The sequence below is a fragment of the Cyprinodon tularosa genome, unplaced genomic scaffold (assembly GCF_016077235.1).
Source record: "Cyprinodon tularosa strain WSP-4 unplaced genomic scaffold, ASM1607723v1 ctg148, whole genome shotgun sequence".
In the NCBI taxonomy this organism is placed as follows: domain Eukaryota; kingdom Metazoa; phylum Chordata; class Actinopteri; order Cyprinodontiformes; family Cyprinodontidae; genus Cyprinodon; species Cyprinodon tularosa.
In genome coordinates this window covers 749,258-767,492 of record NW_024038309.1, presented here as the reverse complement: position 1 = coordinate 767,492, position 18,235 = coordinate 749,258, and the positions used below count along the sequence as shown (strand labels likewise).

The 18,235-nt window shown below is 39.6% G+C and overlaps 1 protein-coding gene across 1 annotated transcript in view; it reads right to left on the bottom strand.

Moving 5' to 3' along the window:
- Positions 1-954: 954 nt before the first annotated feature.
- The window catches only part of efnb3b (ephrin-B3b), a 118,756-nt gene continuing 101,475 nt past the window's right edge, over positions 955-18,235 (bottom strand). Inside the window, exons 3-5 of the mRNA XM_038279117.1 lie at positions 15,553-15,645; positions 11,852-11,914; positions 955-4,199 (exon numbers count right to left, since the gene is read on the bottom strand). Coding sequence (XP_038135045.1) covers positions 3,778-4,199; positions 11,852-11,914; positions 15,553-15,645 — 578 coding nt within the window. The 3' untranslated portion in view covers positions 955-3,777. The remainder of the gene's footprint in view (positions 4,200-11,851; positions 11,915-15,552; positions 15,646-18,235) is intronic.

Below are 18,235 nucleotides of genomic sequence, written 5' to 3'. Positions count from 1 at the left end.
GGTTTTACATCAACATGTATTAGGAGGGTTTTAAATTTGTTAAGTTTTTATGTGAATCATGTCTTTATTGCCTAATGTGGGAAGTATTTGTTGTTTTAAATGAGACCAACTTTAAGATTATAGGCAATAGTGACAACATCTTTTTAGAGGAATAAAAGTGAGGTTGTTTCTGCTAAGGATGTTATACCACTCGTTGTGGTAGCCTGCCTGACTACTAGTAGTACGGGCATATGCATAAAGAAAGTGGACTTTAATTTTACCATAAAGCATTAAGGTGTTGCCTAAATTATTGGCTATTTAACAGGTAAGTAATCCCAAATACATGTGAACACAGCTTACAGAATGGATCGAGTTTATTAACATGAACCAGATCCAAAGCCTATCAGGAAACAAACTGGTTTCAATTATCAATTAAGGAAACTGGACAAATGACCAACACAACTACACCAGAAGCAGCAAAAGAGTTGTTTCTACCCCAAAACTTAAGACCCAAAATATTAGTAGGTGTATACATATAAGCTCTACACTTATTGTTTTTGCATTTAGATTTTAAGTTATACTCTTTAATCATCATTTCAATGCGGAAAAAGTATGGTTCAAATTATAACCATTAAAAATCTTAAATGGAGATGACGTTCATTCTGATGATGGCTGCATGTTAACCTCTAAGCAGAGTGTAGCTGACATTCTGCTGAGTGGAAAAAAGGAGGAAAATGGACTAGAAAGTGGATTTCGTTTTGTTTAATTTTTGCCCACAATTATTCACTTTTTCCCCCTTTTTAGTCAAATATTTTCATTTTGGACTTTCAGAGAATAACAGACACTTCATTTGGCTTGAAGTTTGTTTAAGTACTTAAATAAACATTATACATTAAAAAAAAAAAGGTGGTAGTTTTACAAAAAAAAAGGAGAATTTGAGGTGCTTTTTCCCCCTCTCTCTGTCTTTTTTTCCAAAATCATTTTTAATACAGTCAAAATACAATCTAAACTCCTCCGTGGTATTGAAAACAATCCAAAAATAAAACATCATGTGTGGAACAAAGTCATTTTAGACGAATGCGACACTTAGGTATGAAAGATTATATGATACTGGTACAAAAACACGTCTGAGAAATGTGAAAAGGTTCAGATTTTTAACACTGGCTTCACACAGGAAACATGGCAATAACACTGGAATCTTCTTGTGTCTGGACAAAGTTGAAAAGAAAAAAAGAAAAAGCATAAGCTTTCCGCGGTTTACACATAAGCCAAAAAACATGTCTGAGCAACACAAAACAGCTTTATTAGTATGCACAAGGTGAACATTATGCACCTCCCCACACAGCGAAGGGCTGCTGCTCTCTGAGGTTGAGGTGCAGGGCACTGGTGTGTATTTATGTAAGTATCTGTGTGTGCGAAAGAGAGGAAACAAAACACAATCAATCATTTTTTTAAATCCCTTTCACGTCCGTCACGTGATTCAGGAGAACAGAAATCGGATGAAAGTAACATTTTCATGTTGAATGTGGGTGAACGTGTTTGGAGGATGTCATCCGACGGTCGTCAAGAAACGCGTGAAATCCGAGAGAGTGTGTTGTGTGCGTTTCAACACAAATGTTGGCGGGAGAAAGAGAGGAACGAATCCGAAACGTGCCGGAGTCACAGTGGATGTGTGGGTGTGGATGTCTGTGGCATGTAGAGTTCAACTCCTCCGAAATCCGTTTTTTGCTCTTTTTCTTTTGGCTGACAGTCCAGCACCTCAGAGGTTTCTCCTCTTGTGCCAGCCACTCTTTCATGTGCTTTCTGTCCGTCTTTCCTTCCTTCCACTGGATCCTTCATCTATTAGTCCAGCTGCTCCTTTTTTTTTTTTTTTGCCTGTTTGCTTCACAGTCTTGTCAATCCTCATCACCCTCCTGCTCATTTTTCTCTTTTCCTTAAAGTTTTGCATTCAGAAGCTGCTTCATTCCTCCTCCCGAGACGGCGCTCTTTCTCTCTCCTCTGTACTTCTTTTTTTTCACTTCATCCTCTCTCTTAAACCTTCCCCCTTCCCCGTCCTCCACTGCCACCCCCCCACCACAGCTTCTTTTACATCTGCCTTTTAAAAATAAAATAAAAAAATAACTGAAAAAAAAACTTCCATTGATGGTTCTACCTCAACACTTCCACGAAAATGAGGTCTAGACCTCAAAACTACAGCATAGTACGATGAGCTATAAAAATATACAGTCGACCTCGGGGAGGAGGAGGGAGAGAATGAAAACAGAGAAACAACTTCGTTAAACAGAGGATGCACAGTGCTCTACAAAAGTTTTTGTACCCCTTAAACTCTTCAGATTTTGTCATAATATAACATTAAATAAAATTTTATTTTATAGATCAATACAAAGTGTGCCTTAGCATAAAGACAGGGCCCAAATGTATTTGTTTTTTCTCTAACGGTCTTGGAGTGACAAGGCCTCTATAGCAATGCACTAGATTTAGTTAAGTAGTGTTCGAGTAAATAGGCCTACAAATTCCCAATTATGCACACATTTGTGTTGACCTACCTCGATAAAAGCTCTACACAAACATATAAAAAAATCGGGAGTTTATGTTTATAGTGTAACAAAATCTCCAAAAAGTCTAAGAGGTGTGAATACTTTCGTAAGGCACTAAAATATAGAGGTAAAAGTGTGGAAAATAGTCAAAAAAAACGAAAAAGCTAATGAAAACATTTAGAAACATAAGAGTAGTTTAATAGAGTGGGTAAAAATAATAAACCAATAAAAAAACCATCTACAAATTATTTACTGGATATTCATATATATAATCTATAAGTGTTGATAGCCATAAAAAATCTCAGTTTTTTGATATTCGCTCACTATTTTGTGTTTTGGTATTTGAGACGAGTCTAAAGAGCACGCACGCTCACACACACACACACACACACACACACAGAAAAGCACGCACACACTGAAGTGTATGCAAACTTGCTGAAGAACACTAACTTCACTCTAATTTGGAGCAGCAGCAGCAGCGCCATAATTATTACCCAACTGTTCTGCTCCGTTGCACACAGTCACACAAACACACATTTTATTAAAATATACACGATTCTGCGAGTCACCGATTGACCAGACGCCGTCCGGGAATCTGGTCTGGGCTCGGGGTGTGAGTCCGAGGCCCCATAGCCTTTTTTCTTGATTTAAACAAACACGAACAAACTAGGAGGCTATTGTCGAGTTAGCGGCAGGGGGCTCGTCTCAGATTGGATGATAGAGATCTAAAAGAGAGGTGGGGTGGTGGGCAAGGCGGGCGTTGGTCTCTGAGACTCAGAGTTCATCGTTGCCAAGTGGGTCCAGGAGCATAGTCCTTTTTAAAAAGTCCTTTCAGTCGTTTTTTTTTAAAACATCCCAACACCAGGTTCACACTCTTAGAAAAAGGGTGTGTGCCACATTAAAGGGTGGGGGGGCTCATTTGGCTCTGAGTTAAAAAGACGGGGGAATTCAGAGCCTCTTGCCCAATTTTAAGGGCCTTGTTAGGAAGGGCTATGTGCGGTTACAATATCACCCCTTAAACACACCTAATGGCCCAGTTGTGTGAAATAGGGGTTAAGCGGGGAGGAGGGTTTATTCAGCTAGAAACACAACAGTGGCCGGGGCAAGTGGGGTGAGGGGTTTCAAAGGACAAAACTGGTACTACTGAGACATTCCAGCTTGGAGCTATGATGGCAAACTTTTCAGTGGCTTCATTTGGGAGATGTTGGCCGTGATTGGCTGGTTGTGGTTGAAGGAAGGCGGGAGTGTCCAGACGGCTGTCTCATACTTTGTAGTAAATGTTGGCGGGGCTCTGAGGCGGCATCTCCTGGACGATGTAGACGGGGTGCCCATAGTCCCCGCTCACCTTCTCGTAGTGCGGGCAGTAAGCCGAGTCTGACGTCCGCAGGGGGATGATGATGTCGCTAGGCTCTGAGCCATTGTTGTTGGAACTGGATATCCCACCACCACCGCCGCGCTTAGGGCTGGTGAGGGACGAGAGCGACAGCGGTGGGTGGTGGGTGTCAGAGTGCTTGGCATGCCTCCGGCGGTAGCACACAATGCAGATCACAGCAGTGACCAGTAAGAGAAAGGCGGAGCCTCCAGCTGCACCGGCGATAAGGGCGATGTTGGGTGGCGCTAGAGGTCCATTTTCACCTTCGCCGCCATCTCCAAACGGCCCTCGAGTGTGGGTTGAGTTTCCCCCTGAAATAAACGAGAATACAATAATTTTAGGGTTATGAGCACCTAAAAAGAGTTAAGCATCCAAATAGAACTAGTAAAGTCTTATAGAGCAGGCATCTCCAACCTCGGTCCTCGAGGCCCACTGTCCTGCAGGTTTTAGAGGTGTCCTTGCTCCAGCACAGCAGATTTTAATTAAAAACTGATTAAAAGGCTTTTGGTCTACTGCAATAATTATAATCAGCTGCGCTAAAGCAGGGAAACCTCTAAAACCTGCAGGACAGCTGCCCTTGAGGACAGAGGTTGGGGATGCCTGTTATACAGGATACTGGAAATATAGGATTCACTGTGATGTTTTACTCTACAACAAAGTAGTAGTTATTTTTTAATGCATTCACAATAAAGCAGATATTTGTCTTAAAAAATGTACTGCAGTCACAAGATAGAGGTCATTCCAAATGCTTCCTAACTGCAGTATTTGTAAATAATATAATTTGTTACACCTTACAGTTGAGAAAAGTACTAAAATGTACAGGATTGTATTCCTGTTGTTTCTGCCATTCTGTTATAAACAAGGTAACGCTGGGAGTGTACAAGCTGATAATAGTTGGTTAAGAGATGGGCTATCTGCAGTTGGCTGCATTAAATACATCCTGCACTTTGGGGGGATTTACAGCTTGTGCCTATCTCCAAATGTCAATGGAAGAGAGACATGACTTGACATAATCCCAGTCTATCGCACAAGGATAGACAGGAAACATAAGCAAGCATGTTCACACTAACATCTACAGGTGGTTTTTTGGAGGCCAATAAAATAATATTAATGGACAATGGGGGGAAGCAAAGTACCTTAAAGACCCTGGATTTGAACTCAGGACTTTCAGTTAAGCCAACAGTTCTTAAACAATACTTTAATCCTGGTGACTGGCATATATGCATGATTCTTGAAAAGAAGTCTGAGTCCATAAAAAGCCGTACATGCTGGTCAAAGTGAAGATTAAAGTTGGTCACAGATATCCTTTCGGTACATTAGCGTTGATGTGTTGTGCGAAGATTATCAGTAAGTACCCTATCTGGCAACCTCTTCAAAAACTATCTGAAGGCTCCATTGGTCCCAGAGAAGCTTCCCAGTGCTTCTACATTAAACCCAACAATACAATAACACTGGACGCTTTCACAATTCATGCTTTGGAGAAAACATACCGATCTTTATGGCCCTACACCACAATAACATGAGTAATGGTGATGGTTTAGCTCAATGAGGCTGCGTCAGCTCCAACCCAGCGGAATGCAGTAAGTATGCAGCAGATCTCATAGAAGCTTATTTGTGGTCTCTTTATTGATGTGATGAAGTGGACAGCAGCGCATATAAAAACAGCGAAGAATGTCCGCAGTGAGCGAGAGCTGTGCACAGTGTATGCTTTGTGGAGAGCCAGGCTGAGCCACAGTGTATATCAAGGTAACAAACTGTATTTCCCTAACCCTTAGGATAGTATTTGCTTAGTATTACCGGCAGCCACAAGAAGTTCGCCTCCTGGGTCCACTCCCATCACCGGACCACACACTGGCCCACTCACCCTCTTGCCTAAACGTCTTTCTATTTATCTGTCGGTCTTACAAGCTGTCCTCACTCTGTCTTTCTGTTTTGTGTGTCTTTGTTTGCATGAAAGTTGAGATTTTTACAGCCTCTGACTTGGCAGCTGTCCCCGCAGGGGGCTGGGTCAGAACTCAGCAGGTGAATGATGGTCTTGGGGTTGGTTGGTGTGTTTTTGTATGTGGGTGTGTGTGTGTGTGTGTACAGAGGCAGGGAGCGTGTTAGCAGGAGTTTCAAACTGGTTAAGGCTGAGATAGAGTCGCTTGTATTTGTTCATCATTATTCTTGGCACATATCCCTTTCTGCCTCGCTCCTGCGTCTCCCTCTGTGTCCTCCTCCCCTCCCTCCTCACTCCGTGGTCCTCGCTGTCTTTGGGTTATTGTAGCCGTAATGACCTACCTTGCTCTGAGCTCACTGCCTGGCAACAAAGACACACTCGTACACTCAGATACTGACACAAACACACACACACACAGTCATAACCGGAATATAGACACTGGCTCACCTCACCAACCCCTTCCCTTTGGCACTCAGCACCCCGTTGCGCTGGACCGACCAGGAGCAAAACCCTGATGCCGGACGTCGATTATGGTCCCTACTCCCGCTCTCATCCTCCGTCCATTAACCCAATATCCCTCACTCCCCATCTCCATTACAGATGCCGCTTTTCACCCAGGCTCTTTATTGTATTCTCTTCTCTTTTACCTTTATTACCCCACCCCCTCCATTTTCCTACTCCCCTTCCTGTTTTTATCACCACATTTTAGACTCTGAGGCTTTACTTTCCATCTGATCCCATTAGCCATCTTATATCAATAATGAATTCACCTTAGAGACAAACACGCAACAGGTAAAAATAAAAATAAAATAAGCAGAAACACTAGCTGTCGTTACCCTACTCCTTCACAGTTACATCAACTTGGAATAAAAAATAAAAAAAAACATACTTATGAAAGATAAATGTATATATTTTATTTATTTTTATATATTTTTTGCCATATGGGATATTGACTTTTTAAGACAATTATCGATTCAACTCAAGGCTGAAACAAGCAAAACAAAACGCCTGGGAGACTCAACCTCTATAAGTCTGAGGCAATTGTTTTCAACGGCAAATGGTGGACTGCTTTCTTCAAGTTAGTAATCCATCCATACATGCATATTCTATGTTCATATGCCTAATTATTATCTTTTATCCCCCCCAAAAAGATTGAGCAGCTTTCCTATATGCTTTCAAAACTTGAGATGTATCCAAAAGTTTCAAGAGTCTGTCAGTCTGGGTGGTTATGTTACATTTAATCCCACTTTTACGTAATTGCTCAGGCTCTGACTACACATGCACACAGACTCCTCATACTGTTATGATGCAGTCATCATGTTGTCAGCTTCCATTACTTGTCAACTTAACAATAATGCAGAGATACTGGCATCCATTATTACCTCTAGAAGGTGCTGCTGTGTAACCTCTGAAGTGTTTTACTATCTACAGTCCATCTGTTGGTCACTTTAGGATTGTGAACTAATTAGACTAATGTCTAATGATAGTCGCATATAAAAATAAGCAAAAATGACAATGCAAAAAAAAATAATAATAATAATAATAATCGTAATTGAGCCCCAATACCTGCTGTGTGAATGTAGCTTTACTGTAGGAGGGAGCCAGAGATGGATCCAAGCCTAATCTTCACTAATGTGGGTTCTGCTGTAGTCTATTGTGGTAAATAAAGAGCTGAGCAAAAAAAAATAAATCACCCCTATTACCAGTTTCTCTACCAGAGAGGTCTTCATCTCTAATAAGAGCTATTATCCGGCAACTTTTGGGTGCATCATGACTCCAGCACACCTGAATCAAAAGAATCCCTTGTTGCCTGGCCTCCTCAGAGCCAAATGACATACATTTATTGGAATCAGATGTGCTGAAGCAGGGATGCATCGACAAGACGCAGCATATTAATATGGCTGATGTTGGAGACCCCTGAATACAAATCTGTCCCTCTGGTATAATAAATGAGATATACATCAAGACTGAATGGCAAGGATGTTGAAAACAAGTGGCTTAAATAATATTAATAGTCTCCATAGTGTGACTGGACTTAGACTTAGAGATAAGGTGAGATAAGGCTACCAGGTGCCTCCTAGGTGGGCCTTTGAAGTCTTTTCAGACACATCCCACTGGGTAGAAGCCCTGAGGTAGACTCTGAACCTGCTGAGAGTCAATATGTTGCTTCTAACCTGGGAACTATTGCTGTTAAGAGGGTTCTTGTGATTGACTATTATTGACTTTATAATTCAAGCAATTCTAAAGTTTTCTTTATATCTTTTATTGTCCTGATTTCCAAGCACAGGTCTTAATGCCATATTTATAATAACTTACTGAAATTCCTGAGATTACAATTGCTTAAACCAATGGAACTTAATCCTTCATGTTTTAGATGTTTTTTTGCTCCAGCACACCTCACTTAAATGATTGAAATACCTTATGACATCCCATCAAATGCTGCAAATAATGTTTATCAATTTAGTTGTGTGTTGCAATGTCTAGAAACCTTAAACCTGCAGAACAGTCGGCTGTGAGGACAAGGATAGATAACCATCAACAAAAAGTAATAGGAGACGATAAATTTTTTAATGCCGATTATAGCGACAGAAAAAATCTTAAACTTTAAAATTTTCCTTTTTATAGCATAAATTTTAAAAGTACACTTACATAAAATAAAGCCTTGGTTATTTCAACAGTGGAACTGAGTAAGACCTTTTCAAGTTACCTCTTCTTCCACAATAGTAAATATTTAAAGGTTACATTTATACATTTTTCAAAAAAATAAAAAAAGAATGACAGCCATGCAAACTAGACAATCAAACATAGACTCTGCACTTGGTGGTTAGAAATATAAAATAATGAAAGGAAAGGCAGAGAAAAAGTATTTTAGTAAAACTAAGAGTGTTTTGCCTTAAGGCTGGTTTACACAGTAAGATTTTTAACTTTGTTGGGTGATTTTTCAAAACTTAAAGACCCCACAGGATAAAAAGTCAAGGGTAGAACAGTTTTGACTTGAAGGTTGTACTCCTATTCTTTCAGCAATGTGCAGCTATAGGTAGGAAATACAACCATGCTATTTAAAAGGTATGGTCAAAGGTATAGATATACAAAAAACAAATAGATACCTTGAAAAGAATTAAAGCATTTTATATTTGATCATTTATTTACCATAATCTATACTTGCAGTGGAGAGTTACGGACTTCCCTTTGTCCATTTGTTTCATGATAATGAACGTTGGCTGTTATCCCTTACTTATCTGCACATGTTAATGAGCGAATTCATTAAGCATGACCAAATAAGGTCTATTTTTTAAACGTGCAATAAGGCGACCTGAAAAGTCAATTTTCAGTTGTTGCTCTGGTGGGAAGATCATGCAAAAATCACTTGATGTGCTTGCCGACTTTAAACATGGCTGACAGCGGTTATAAAATAAACAGGGGTATCGGCATCAGTTAATGAGATCTAAGGTATTTCCAAAGCCCAAAGTAAACTTTGCTTTATCATCTTTGTTGCATCACTCTAACATTGAATAGTTGTTTTAAAAGAGATTTGGGTTGACTGATATATTGTATGCATTGAGATGTAAGTGTGCATTTGGGTTTATGAGAGAAAGAAGAGGCCCTACATACAGCTTGTTTACCATTGGTGAGCGCTGTGCATCCTGGCAACACAGCATCGGGCAATGCATTTGCACCTCTTAAGACAAGTTTCTGCTCAAGCTACAAAAATAAGGCATTCTGTGACTAAAAGCACTTGATGAAATCGAGCAATTGTGAGTATACATTGTGTTTACTGGTTGGGTCATGCTCTGTCACTCACAGGAACCTTATATTTTACAGATGATAAGTTTATATTTGGAAATATATCACAACAGCCAAAGTAGGTTTTCACCTATGCATGGCGAGGGTGAAGGAGCATTCTTTTAGCGAGCAGACTGACAGCGCACAGCAACATAAGGGGAGGGGTTTCTCTCCATCCAACTGTTAGTTGAAAGAAATTCAACTATATTAAAGCAGTATCTTGCCTATGCTTAAACTAAGGAAAACCAGGATAGTCTGGATGGATATCACCATATGCATCATTTAAAGCTGAAGTCTGTAAGTTTTTAAAAATCACTTTTTTGTCATATTGGCTAAAACTGTCCCTATGCCCAGACAGCAGTACATGTGATATGTAACCTGTGAAAAAAACTGCTTCAATTGGTACCGCCTACTGCCTGTATTTCACTCTGGAAAGAATAATTCGGGACGAGTCAAAACAACCAATCACAGCCAGAGGAGCGTCTGATGGAGTGTCAATCACAGCTCACACACGCTGAATCCCCCCCCCCCTTCTGGTCGCATGCGGTAGCCGCGCAGATGCTGTGAGAGGGGTGGAGCTTGGAGGTGGGGCATGAGTGAAGCAGAGAGGGTGGGGGAGTGGCGTGAAACCTGTTTTTCTTCAAATTTTCAGTCGAAGTCTGCTCTCTTCTCAATGTTACAGACTGCAGCTTTAATATCTGACTTTGCAGTGGACTCTGTTTAGGATGCATCCCCTCTCTCCCTAATGTAAATCCTTTTAAGCACACCATCAGCAACTAACACTTTTTTCCCAAAACCAAACAGAAAGACTAAATGGCTTAAAGTCTGGAGCCAAGTACAAAGAAAATATACAATCTCAATCTGACCTCACCATACTGAAACATTTATATTCCACCAAAAGTCGGTGATTCCAACAATTCCCTGTGTGCAGTCAGTAAATGTAACATTTTAACTGTTGTCTTAGAGGCTCAGGAACAGTCAACAAACAAAGAGGTCTGAATGAACTCTATTTAAATTTTGATTCACCTAAAATTGATTAAACATGAATTTAAAGTCAGTTTCAGAGGGATTGTTTAAGTAAAATACCAGGTTATGATTCCTTTAACTGCTTCAGCCATCTGTCTGGCTGTTTTAAAGGGCTGTATAACTGAACTGATAAAATAATTATGTGTGTATTTATTGAAAGGAAGAATTGAGGTGCTCTTCCTCACACACACAAGAGACAATGATCATCAGGAGCGCCTGAGTCCCTAATATGAAGCAAACCCACGGATTCTCACTCTCAGTGGACTGTTAAGAGTGGGTTAGTGCTGAGTGAATAATTATCAGTGTGTTCTGATCCGGATAAGTGGAGGTTGGTGTAAATTAGGTGACACGGAAAGCAAATTCCTAAATAAGTCTCCTTTCTTTCAATATAAAATGGAACTGGATGGAGGGAAATAATTTCAATATAATAGTGTTGAAACTATATCCTCTTAGATTAATTGAGACTGAGTCAAAACACCCTCATCTAAAAATCCAAAAGGTATAACACCATTATGTGAAGTTAAATCATTTATGTTGGCAAATATACATACAGTTGTTGTCTACCTCACACATAAAACACTCCTCTCATATAAGATTTATGGACAAGTGATGTGAGAAAGTGTGAATGCATCAATTTACACATTCTGCCAAACAAATACACTGTCAGAAAAAAAAGAAAAAATAGACATGGACGCAGCTGAGTGTGAATCATGTCTTTTTTCCCTTCAGTGAATGACTTTGACTTGGAGCCTGAATCTGCACATTGCTTCCCCTCCTCTCCTTTTTCCGTTTCACTTCTCTTCGGTCTGTTCCATTATTCCCTTTATGCATCTTCTCCCCTCATCTTTCCATATTTCTTCCAATCGTTTACGTCCCTCGACAGAACTACAGAATCCAGGCCACAATGACTCCCTGCCCTTTTCTTTCTTTCACTAGCTTCGTCATGCCCTCCCTCTATTTTTCTCTTCCTTCTCCCAGGGTAGCTATTAGCCATCCCTCTCCCAACCGCGGTACTTAGCTTGAAGGAAAGAGAGGGATAGAAATATGGAATTAAACAGAGAGATCTGCAGATGTCACTGCTGCATAGTCTCCATCTGTCACCTCCTGCCTCCCTCCCTCCCCTCTTTCCACGGCTGCTTTCTCTGTATCCTAGTCTTTGCCTTTTCTCTATCCACTTTGTGGTTCTGTATATTTGTGGGATTTTTGCTTCCATACCTGGGATTCTGCTGGTGGTGCGTCCCGCGGGTTGGTCCTTTTTCGGGGGCAGTCCGTACTGGCCTGTGTTTGAAAAAGAAACAAGGGTCAAAGATGCACTGTTTTAATTTTATTTTCATCAAACCCCCCAAAAAAATCCTGTTTTTCAGACAAATATTTTAAAACATATCAGTTAATTTAAGACAGTGTATGACTGCTAAACTACTAACATTTTTCTTGCACTGTACAATTTACAATTCAAATTAATACACATCTGGAGATATTTAAATCAAATTACAGACTTTTTTAAACAGCGAAAGGCCTGTTTCTCTTATCTTTCAGAAGTTAAACATATACACAACATTAAACCAATCCTACGAAAAAAATAAAACCAGTAAAGAGCTTTAATAAAACTTCTCTCTCTGCTCCTCTTCTTATAACAAAGCTCACATTGACAGAGCTATGTATGTTTGTTTAAATAGGAAACCAGAAGTGGCCGTTGTTTTTCTTTTTGTTGTTGGTTGTTTTTTTGTTTTTTTTTGACCAATTGATTTTTCACAAGGCCATAACGGCTTGTAATCTGTAGTCTCTAAATCAGGCCATCTGTCTAGCAAGCCCTCTGTGATGGTGATGGCATTAAACAGCATTTACAAGGCAAACACACACACACACACACACACACATACTTGTGTTGCATAAGTACTTCTTATCAAAAGCTGAATTAGATGGTCAGATGAAACTTATTTATATTCTCCTTTTTGAGCCATCTGGTCAACCGTAGGAATCGTATTATCCCGGAGTACTTTTGGTCGTTACAATGTTTAAAGTAAAGAAGGTAGTTATAGATAGTGATAATAGACAGAAACACTGTCTTCAGACTTTCTTTCAGCCTTAGAAATGGTCTCGATCAATAGTTGTCACTGGTTATGAACTCTTTCATGTTTTATTATTATTATTTTTTTTTTACATTGGTAACTTTGGGCGACAGGAAACCAGAATGGTAAATACTTCATTTCTTAGTTAAACATGTGATATGTTAGTAGGCACATACAAATTAAAAAGTAATCTTTGCTTATAAAACTTTCCATTAATCTATTTTCAAGTGCAAAATCATGTGGTATCTGGATGTGGAAAACTAAACCTGTTCTTTCAATAGTTTTCATAGAACCATTTTAGAACTGGTTCTAGTGCCACCTCTGCTATATAGTGACTTGCTAGAGTATTTATGCCCCTTAAGCCTTTTAGTATTTCATCTTGTTACCACTTTCTTTAAAGTCTTTGTATTGTTTTAAGGGATACATTAACCCAAAGATCTTTGTCTGGACTTTGAATAGACCATCCTTGCCGTTCTATTGTACTGTAGCTCTTGCTGTACATTTGGTGCCATTGTTCTGTTGTAGCTGAACCTCTGCCCCAATCTCAACCTTCTGCTGCCTCTAACAGAGGCTTTTTCTTTAAGAATTGAACTCCATGAACTGGTGCTCATCCATCTTTATATCCATTATGACCAGATTCAATTTATTAAACAAATTAAATTCATCCAGCCCAATACTGCTGTTTTTGTTTTGACAAACTGGACCTCTTATGACTATTTTCGGCAAGAACTTTCTTCTTGCCTTTTTTTCAATGCTGGATTTGTGGAGATTATGCCTAATATGCGATCCTTCAAACTTGGAAACAAAGTCCAATGGTTTGTTTTTAACTTTATCTGGAAATATGACATTTTTCATGTCAACAGAACAGGATAAGAATAAGTTGCATGTAATCTCCCACCTGAGCTGTAGATCTGTACAGGTCCTCCAGAGTTACTATGATCCTCTAAGCAGACTGATTAATTAAAAAAGTTCCAGGGGGTGTGCATGCTTTAGCAACAAATGATAAGTGGGGTCTAATTCAGTGGTTTAACAACTTAACAAAACTTTAATCTGAAAATGATTAGCTATAGAGTTGAACGTGAGGTAAGAAGCCACCAAAGTCTAAAGAAGTTTAGAAGACCTTTGGAAAACCTGAAGAACTATTGACCAAGACTAATTTAAAAGTCTGGCTGCTTGGAGGTAAATTATGGAGAAACCAGGGGTGAGTTAAGGTTCCTCTTTGTGTGTATTGTGCAGAGTGCTCCAACTATATGTACTGACATTTAGAACAGTGTAGGCCTATTGGCCAGCAGCTCCCTTTTGACAGTAAACCAAAGAGAAGTTGGAGGCGGTGATCAATAGGAACTGCTGTGTGGTCAGCGGGGGCAAGTGGAGGACGTCGAGGGTGGGCGCAGGAGAAAGTGTGTGCATGTATGTATGTGGCAGCTCCAGAGAGAGAGATATAAAAAAAAAAAAATAAGAGCAGACAGGTCGATCTATGTGTTTGCGTGTGTATTCCCCGCTTCGCTTCGGAGAGCAGCGAGAGGCGGGAGGCAGCTTATTTAGACGACAAACAACACAGACGTGACCTTTCAGCCACATGACAGATAAGATGGAAAGACAGAGGGGGAAAACAGTGACAGTAAAAAGAGGGGGCAAGAGGTGTGAGGAGAGATAGACGTCATGCAAAGCAGAAAGGGAGAGGAAAAAGGAGATCTAAGAGTGAGTGGTGCAAGTTCGATGAAGAGGGAAAGGGAAGGATGAAGAAAAAGTGAGAGAAGGTTGCTTTTTCCATTGCCTATGTGAGCCAGGGGAAATAAAGTGTGTGGTATTTCTATTGAGCTGAGCTGACTGTGCTGATGTTACAGGCTGATAGAGCCATAACAGCGCCACTTGGCTCTTTGCTGAAGAGAACCTCCAATACACTGGGTCCGATAACACAGCCCAGATCTAAGAAATAGAAAAAGGCATCTTGTATTTGTGTACTTGTGTGTGTTTGCCTGTGTGTGTGTGTGTGTGGGCGGTCATATGAAGGACAGGTCTCTATTATGTGCTGGAACGAGCGGGCCAGTGAAAATGCTTAAATTGGCTGTTTTTTTTTTCCCCCGGTTTTCCTTTCTTTATGTGCTGCTTTCTTGAAAACTGGTGTGCGAGGGGTCATTACCCGTGAATATTTTCCAAACAAATTAGAGGTGTGCTCAGCCACGAGTCATTAAAAATCACTGACTGCGCTTTAAGACCAAATGGAGTCATTTTGTTATCGCAGCCTCAGCTGCGTGGCGAAACGTGTGTGTTCGGACGCCTGCTTGGACACCTCTGTATCCGTGCACCAACAGGGCTGTGTATATATATATATATATATATATATATATATATATATATATATATGTATATATATGTATATATATATATATAAAGTGAGAGTGGGGCCAGTATGAGTCGGTAGCAGTTAAAAGGCAGAGTGAGAAGGGAGTCAACAGGCCTCATTAGAGCTGACTGATCCCACACTTCTGCGCTGTTCTCACCACTTAACGAGGCCTAATATGTTCAGTGAGGGCACACATGTAGCCCAGAAAGAAAGAAATAAGGGTTTGCGCACCCTCCACTGTGTTCATTGAACGTGCAAGTCTGAGAGACAGCAAGATTAGACGGATGGTTTAAAAGTGGAGGAGATGAGGTGCACTAATGAAAGTGAGCTGCTCCGTCTCTGCACGGATGTGACCCAGGCTAGCCGATCACGCCATGTTGTTAAGTGATTCGATTATGTCCGATGGACAAAAATAGGCATTTATTCCATCCGTTGGGTGTAATCTGTGTGAGGCAGAGCTGTTTCTGAAATAAAACAAATAGGGAGTAGAGAGGACTTACTCTGTCCCACTTTCAGGACCACCTTCATGCCTTTTGTAGCACATACGCCCCCTCTCATGCTGTCCAGGCCTTGGCGCGTCCCATCTGATGTAGCTGCAAGAAAGGAAAAAGAATGTTAGACAATTAGTTGGGAAGGAAAAAAAGTTTTTCTTTTGAAATAGCTCTCTGGTTCTGCAGAAGAAGCAAATATTGGATTCCTCTCACAAAGGCAGCCTTGCTGGAGTAACTTTTGCAGAGGAAGTATTTCAAACTTCCCCAGAAGCTCAGAAAATGACAAAAAAAACAACAACAAAAAACAGGCAGCAGCAGTTTAATAAATCCTTGTTTACTTGTTGGAGTTCATTAACGCCCCCCTCCAGCACGGTATGGACTAACCCGCTTGATATCAACTACAATTGCTGCCTGGGCTGCAGGAATAACTAAAGCAGGGGTGAGGGTAAGGTTTTGTTAGATGTTTTTAATCTAGAAAAGCAGGGACTGGCTGGGGGCTCTATAATCCAATCAAAAGTGTTTATGAAAGAAAATGGAGCCCCTGAGATGCAAATCAGTGCTTGATTGGGGAGGAAAACTGGTCTTGATTTATTAGAATTTAGACTGTGATGGATGAGTAACAGAAGAAAAGGGTAATTCTCTTTTACTGTCACTGCTTATGCCTAAATTAAGGGATTCAAAGACTGCTTTTTAAAGGAAGATAATTACTAAATATATTGTATATTTTAGGTTTTAAAAGCTCCTTTATTATTGAAAAATCACACAAAAATGAACAGACCCCAAATATGCTAAACACAGCATCATCAGCATAAATGTAAATAAAAGTTGGATAATATTCCTCAAATAACTGACGAAGCTTCAATAAAATCATGGTTTGCTTTTATGGTTACAGTATTATTACCCATTTTCTAAAAATACAATCTAATACTGTGTAAGGATTTAGATGTTCATGCCTTTACCCATACAAGATAAAGCAAATAGTATTTTTTTATTTAACAAGAACAGATATTCCCGATATAGAGTTCTGAGTTACAATCAAATGAGTTTATCTGTGCATTCTCATGGTAAACACAAAATCATTTTAAATTGGAGGAAATTGAACATCTGTTTTTAGAAAACCTGAGAAAAAATCTGGTTGCCTCAGTTTAAAGCCTGTATTTTGGTAATAAAATGAGGTACACAAAATATTTTTGTCATGTCCATGTTTGAGGGATCATTGATGGATGGATGAACGGATGAATAGATGGATGGACAGACGTGCAGGCGGATGGATAAACGGAAACCCCTCACTGCAGATAGTTACTAAGTGACCCGGGGCATATATCAGCGAGATTTCAGCACAAACATTCACCGTTGCGTACAGATCGTCAGCTATTCCATTAAAGATGCCCAACCTACAGGCTACAGTATGCATGGGAAGGGGAGAGGAGAGAGCTAAAGAAGCAGTGAGAGTAATATTGAGGATCGGAGGAAAAGAGGGGATGTGGACTCATAAGCTCAAGAAAATGTGCGAAAATGGACAAAAACAGAGAAATATGAGAAGTAAGGAGATGCGGGGAAATTATTGCGATAATCACACCTCTTTCAGTTGATGCAGGCTTTGCTTTTGCAGCTGGTCTTAATACTTGAGAAACTTCTCCCTCTGCCTGGTTTGGGTTTCAATCACCAGACCAAATACTGGGCTCAAACCTCTATAATTGTCTTTAAGGTCTAGGCTGACAGACAGGCTAATGCAGGCTGCAGTAGCTCATAAACTGTACGGTAATCATACCCTTTCTCCCTCCAGCAGGCTGCACACACCACCCCTATACACGCATCCTTGTTTTCTCTCTTAAATATAAATTAACCTCTCTGAAGCAAAGGAAAGAGAGAAATGGCAAATGGAAGATGGCATTTGAGAGTGAGAGAAGTAAAGGTGTGAAAAAGAGGCAGCTTTACTTCTAACACCTTTCTTCTCAATCCTTACAGGATGCAACGTGTGAAAGCGAGCGAAGGAGAGAAGCGGGCGGAGGTCAAAGCAAACATCAGTGTGGTGGAAAAACTGGGATAAAAAAAGAAGCAACAACTGAAATATATATGAGACAGTTAAATAAATTGCCTTAAAAAGTTTGCACATTACTCAAATGACAATATTTGTTGTGGCATAAAATCATTATAACTCTTTTTTTTTCCTGCCAAAGACCAGTGTTTTGTTTTTTTACTTTAAGATTTTTTTATTATTATTTCTTATTAACTTTAATTGAAAAAAAGGATCCAGAGTATTTAAGTTTTTCATCTGGACTGTCAGTGAAATTTGTTCCAAGTGCCCAAAGCTAAGATGTCGGTTTATGTAGCAGCAACAAGTGATACAGAAATACTAAAAAAGAATCATTAAAGCGTCTTGTTTTTTTTGATATCCAAAAGTTTTTAAAACTCTTTCTAGTTATTGAACATGAGGGTCATTTTTAGCATTTTCTTTGCACTAAACCAACATAGAGATTAACTAAATCTAATAAGAAAGGTATTCTTTGTTTTTTTTCTTATATTCTCAGTATCTCATCTGTTATATATTCAAGTTAAAGCCCTGACATATAGATGTGAATTCAACAAAAAATGGTACAATTTATATATATATATATATATATATATATATATATATATATATATATATATATATATATATATATATATATATATATATATATATATATAT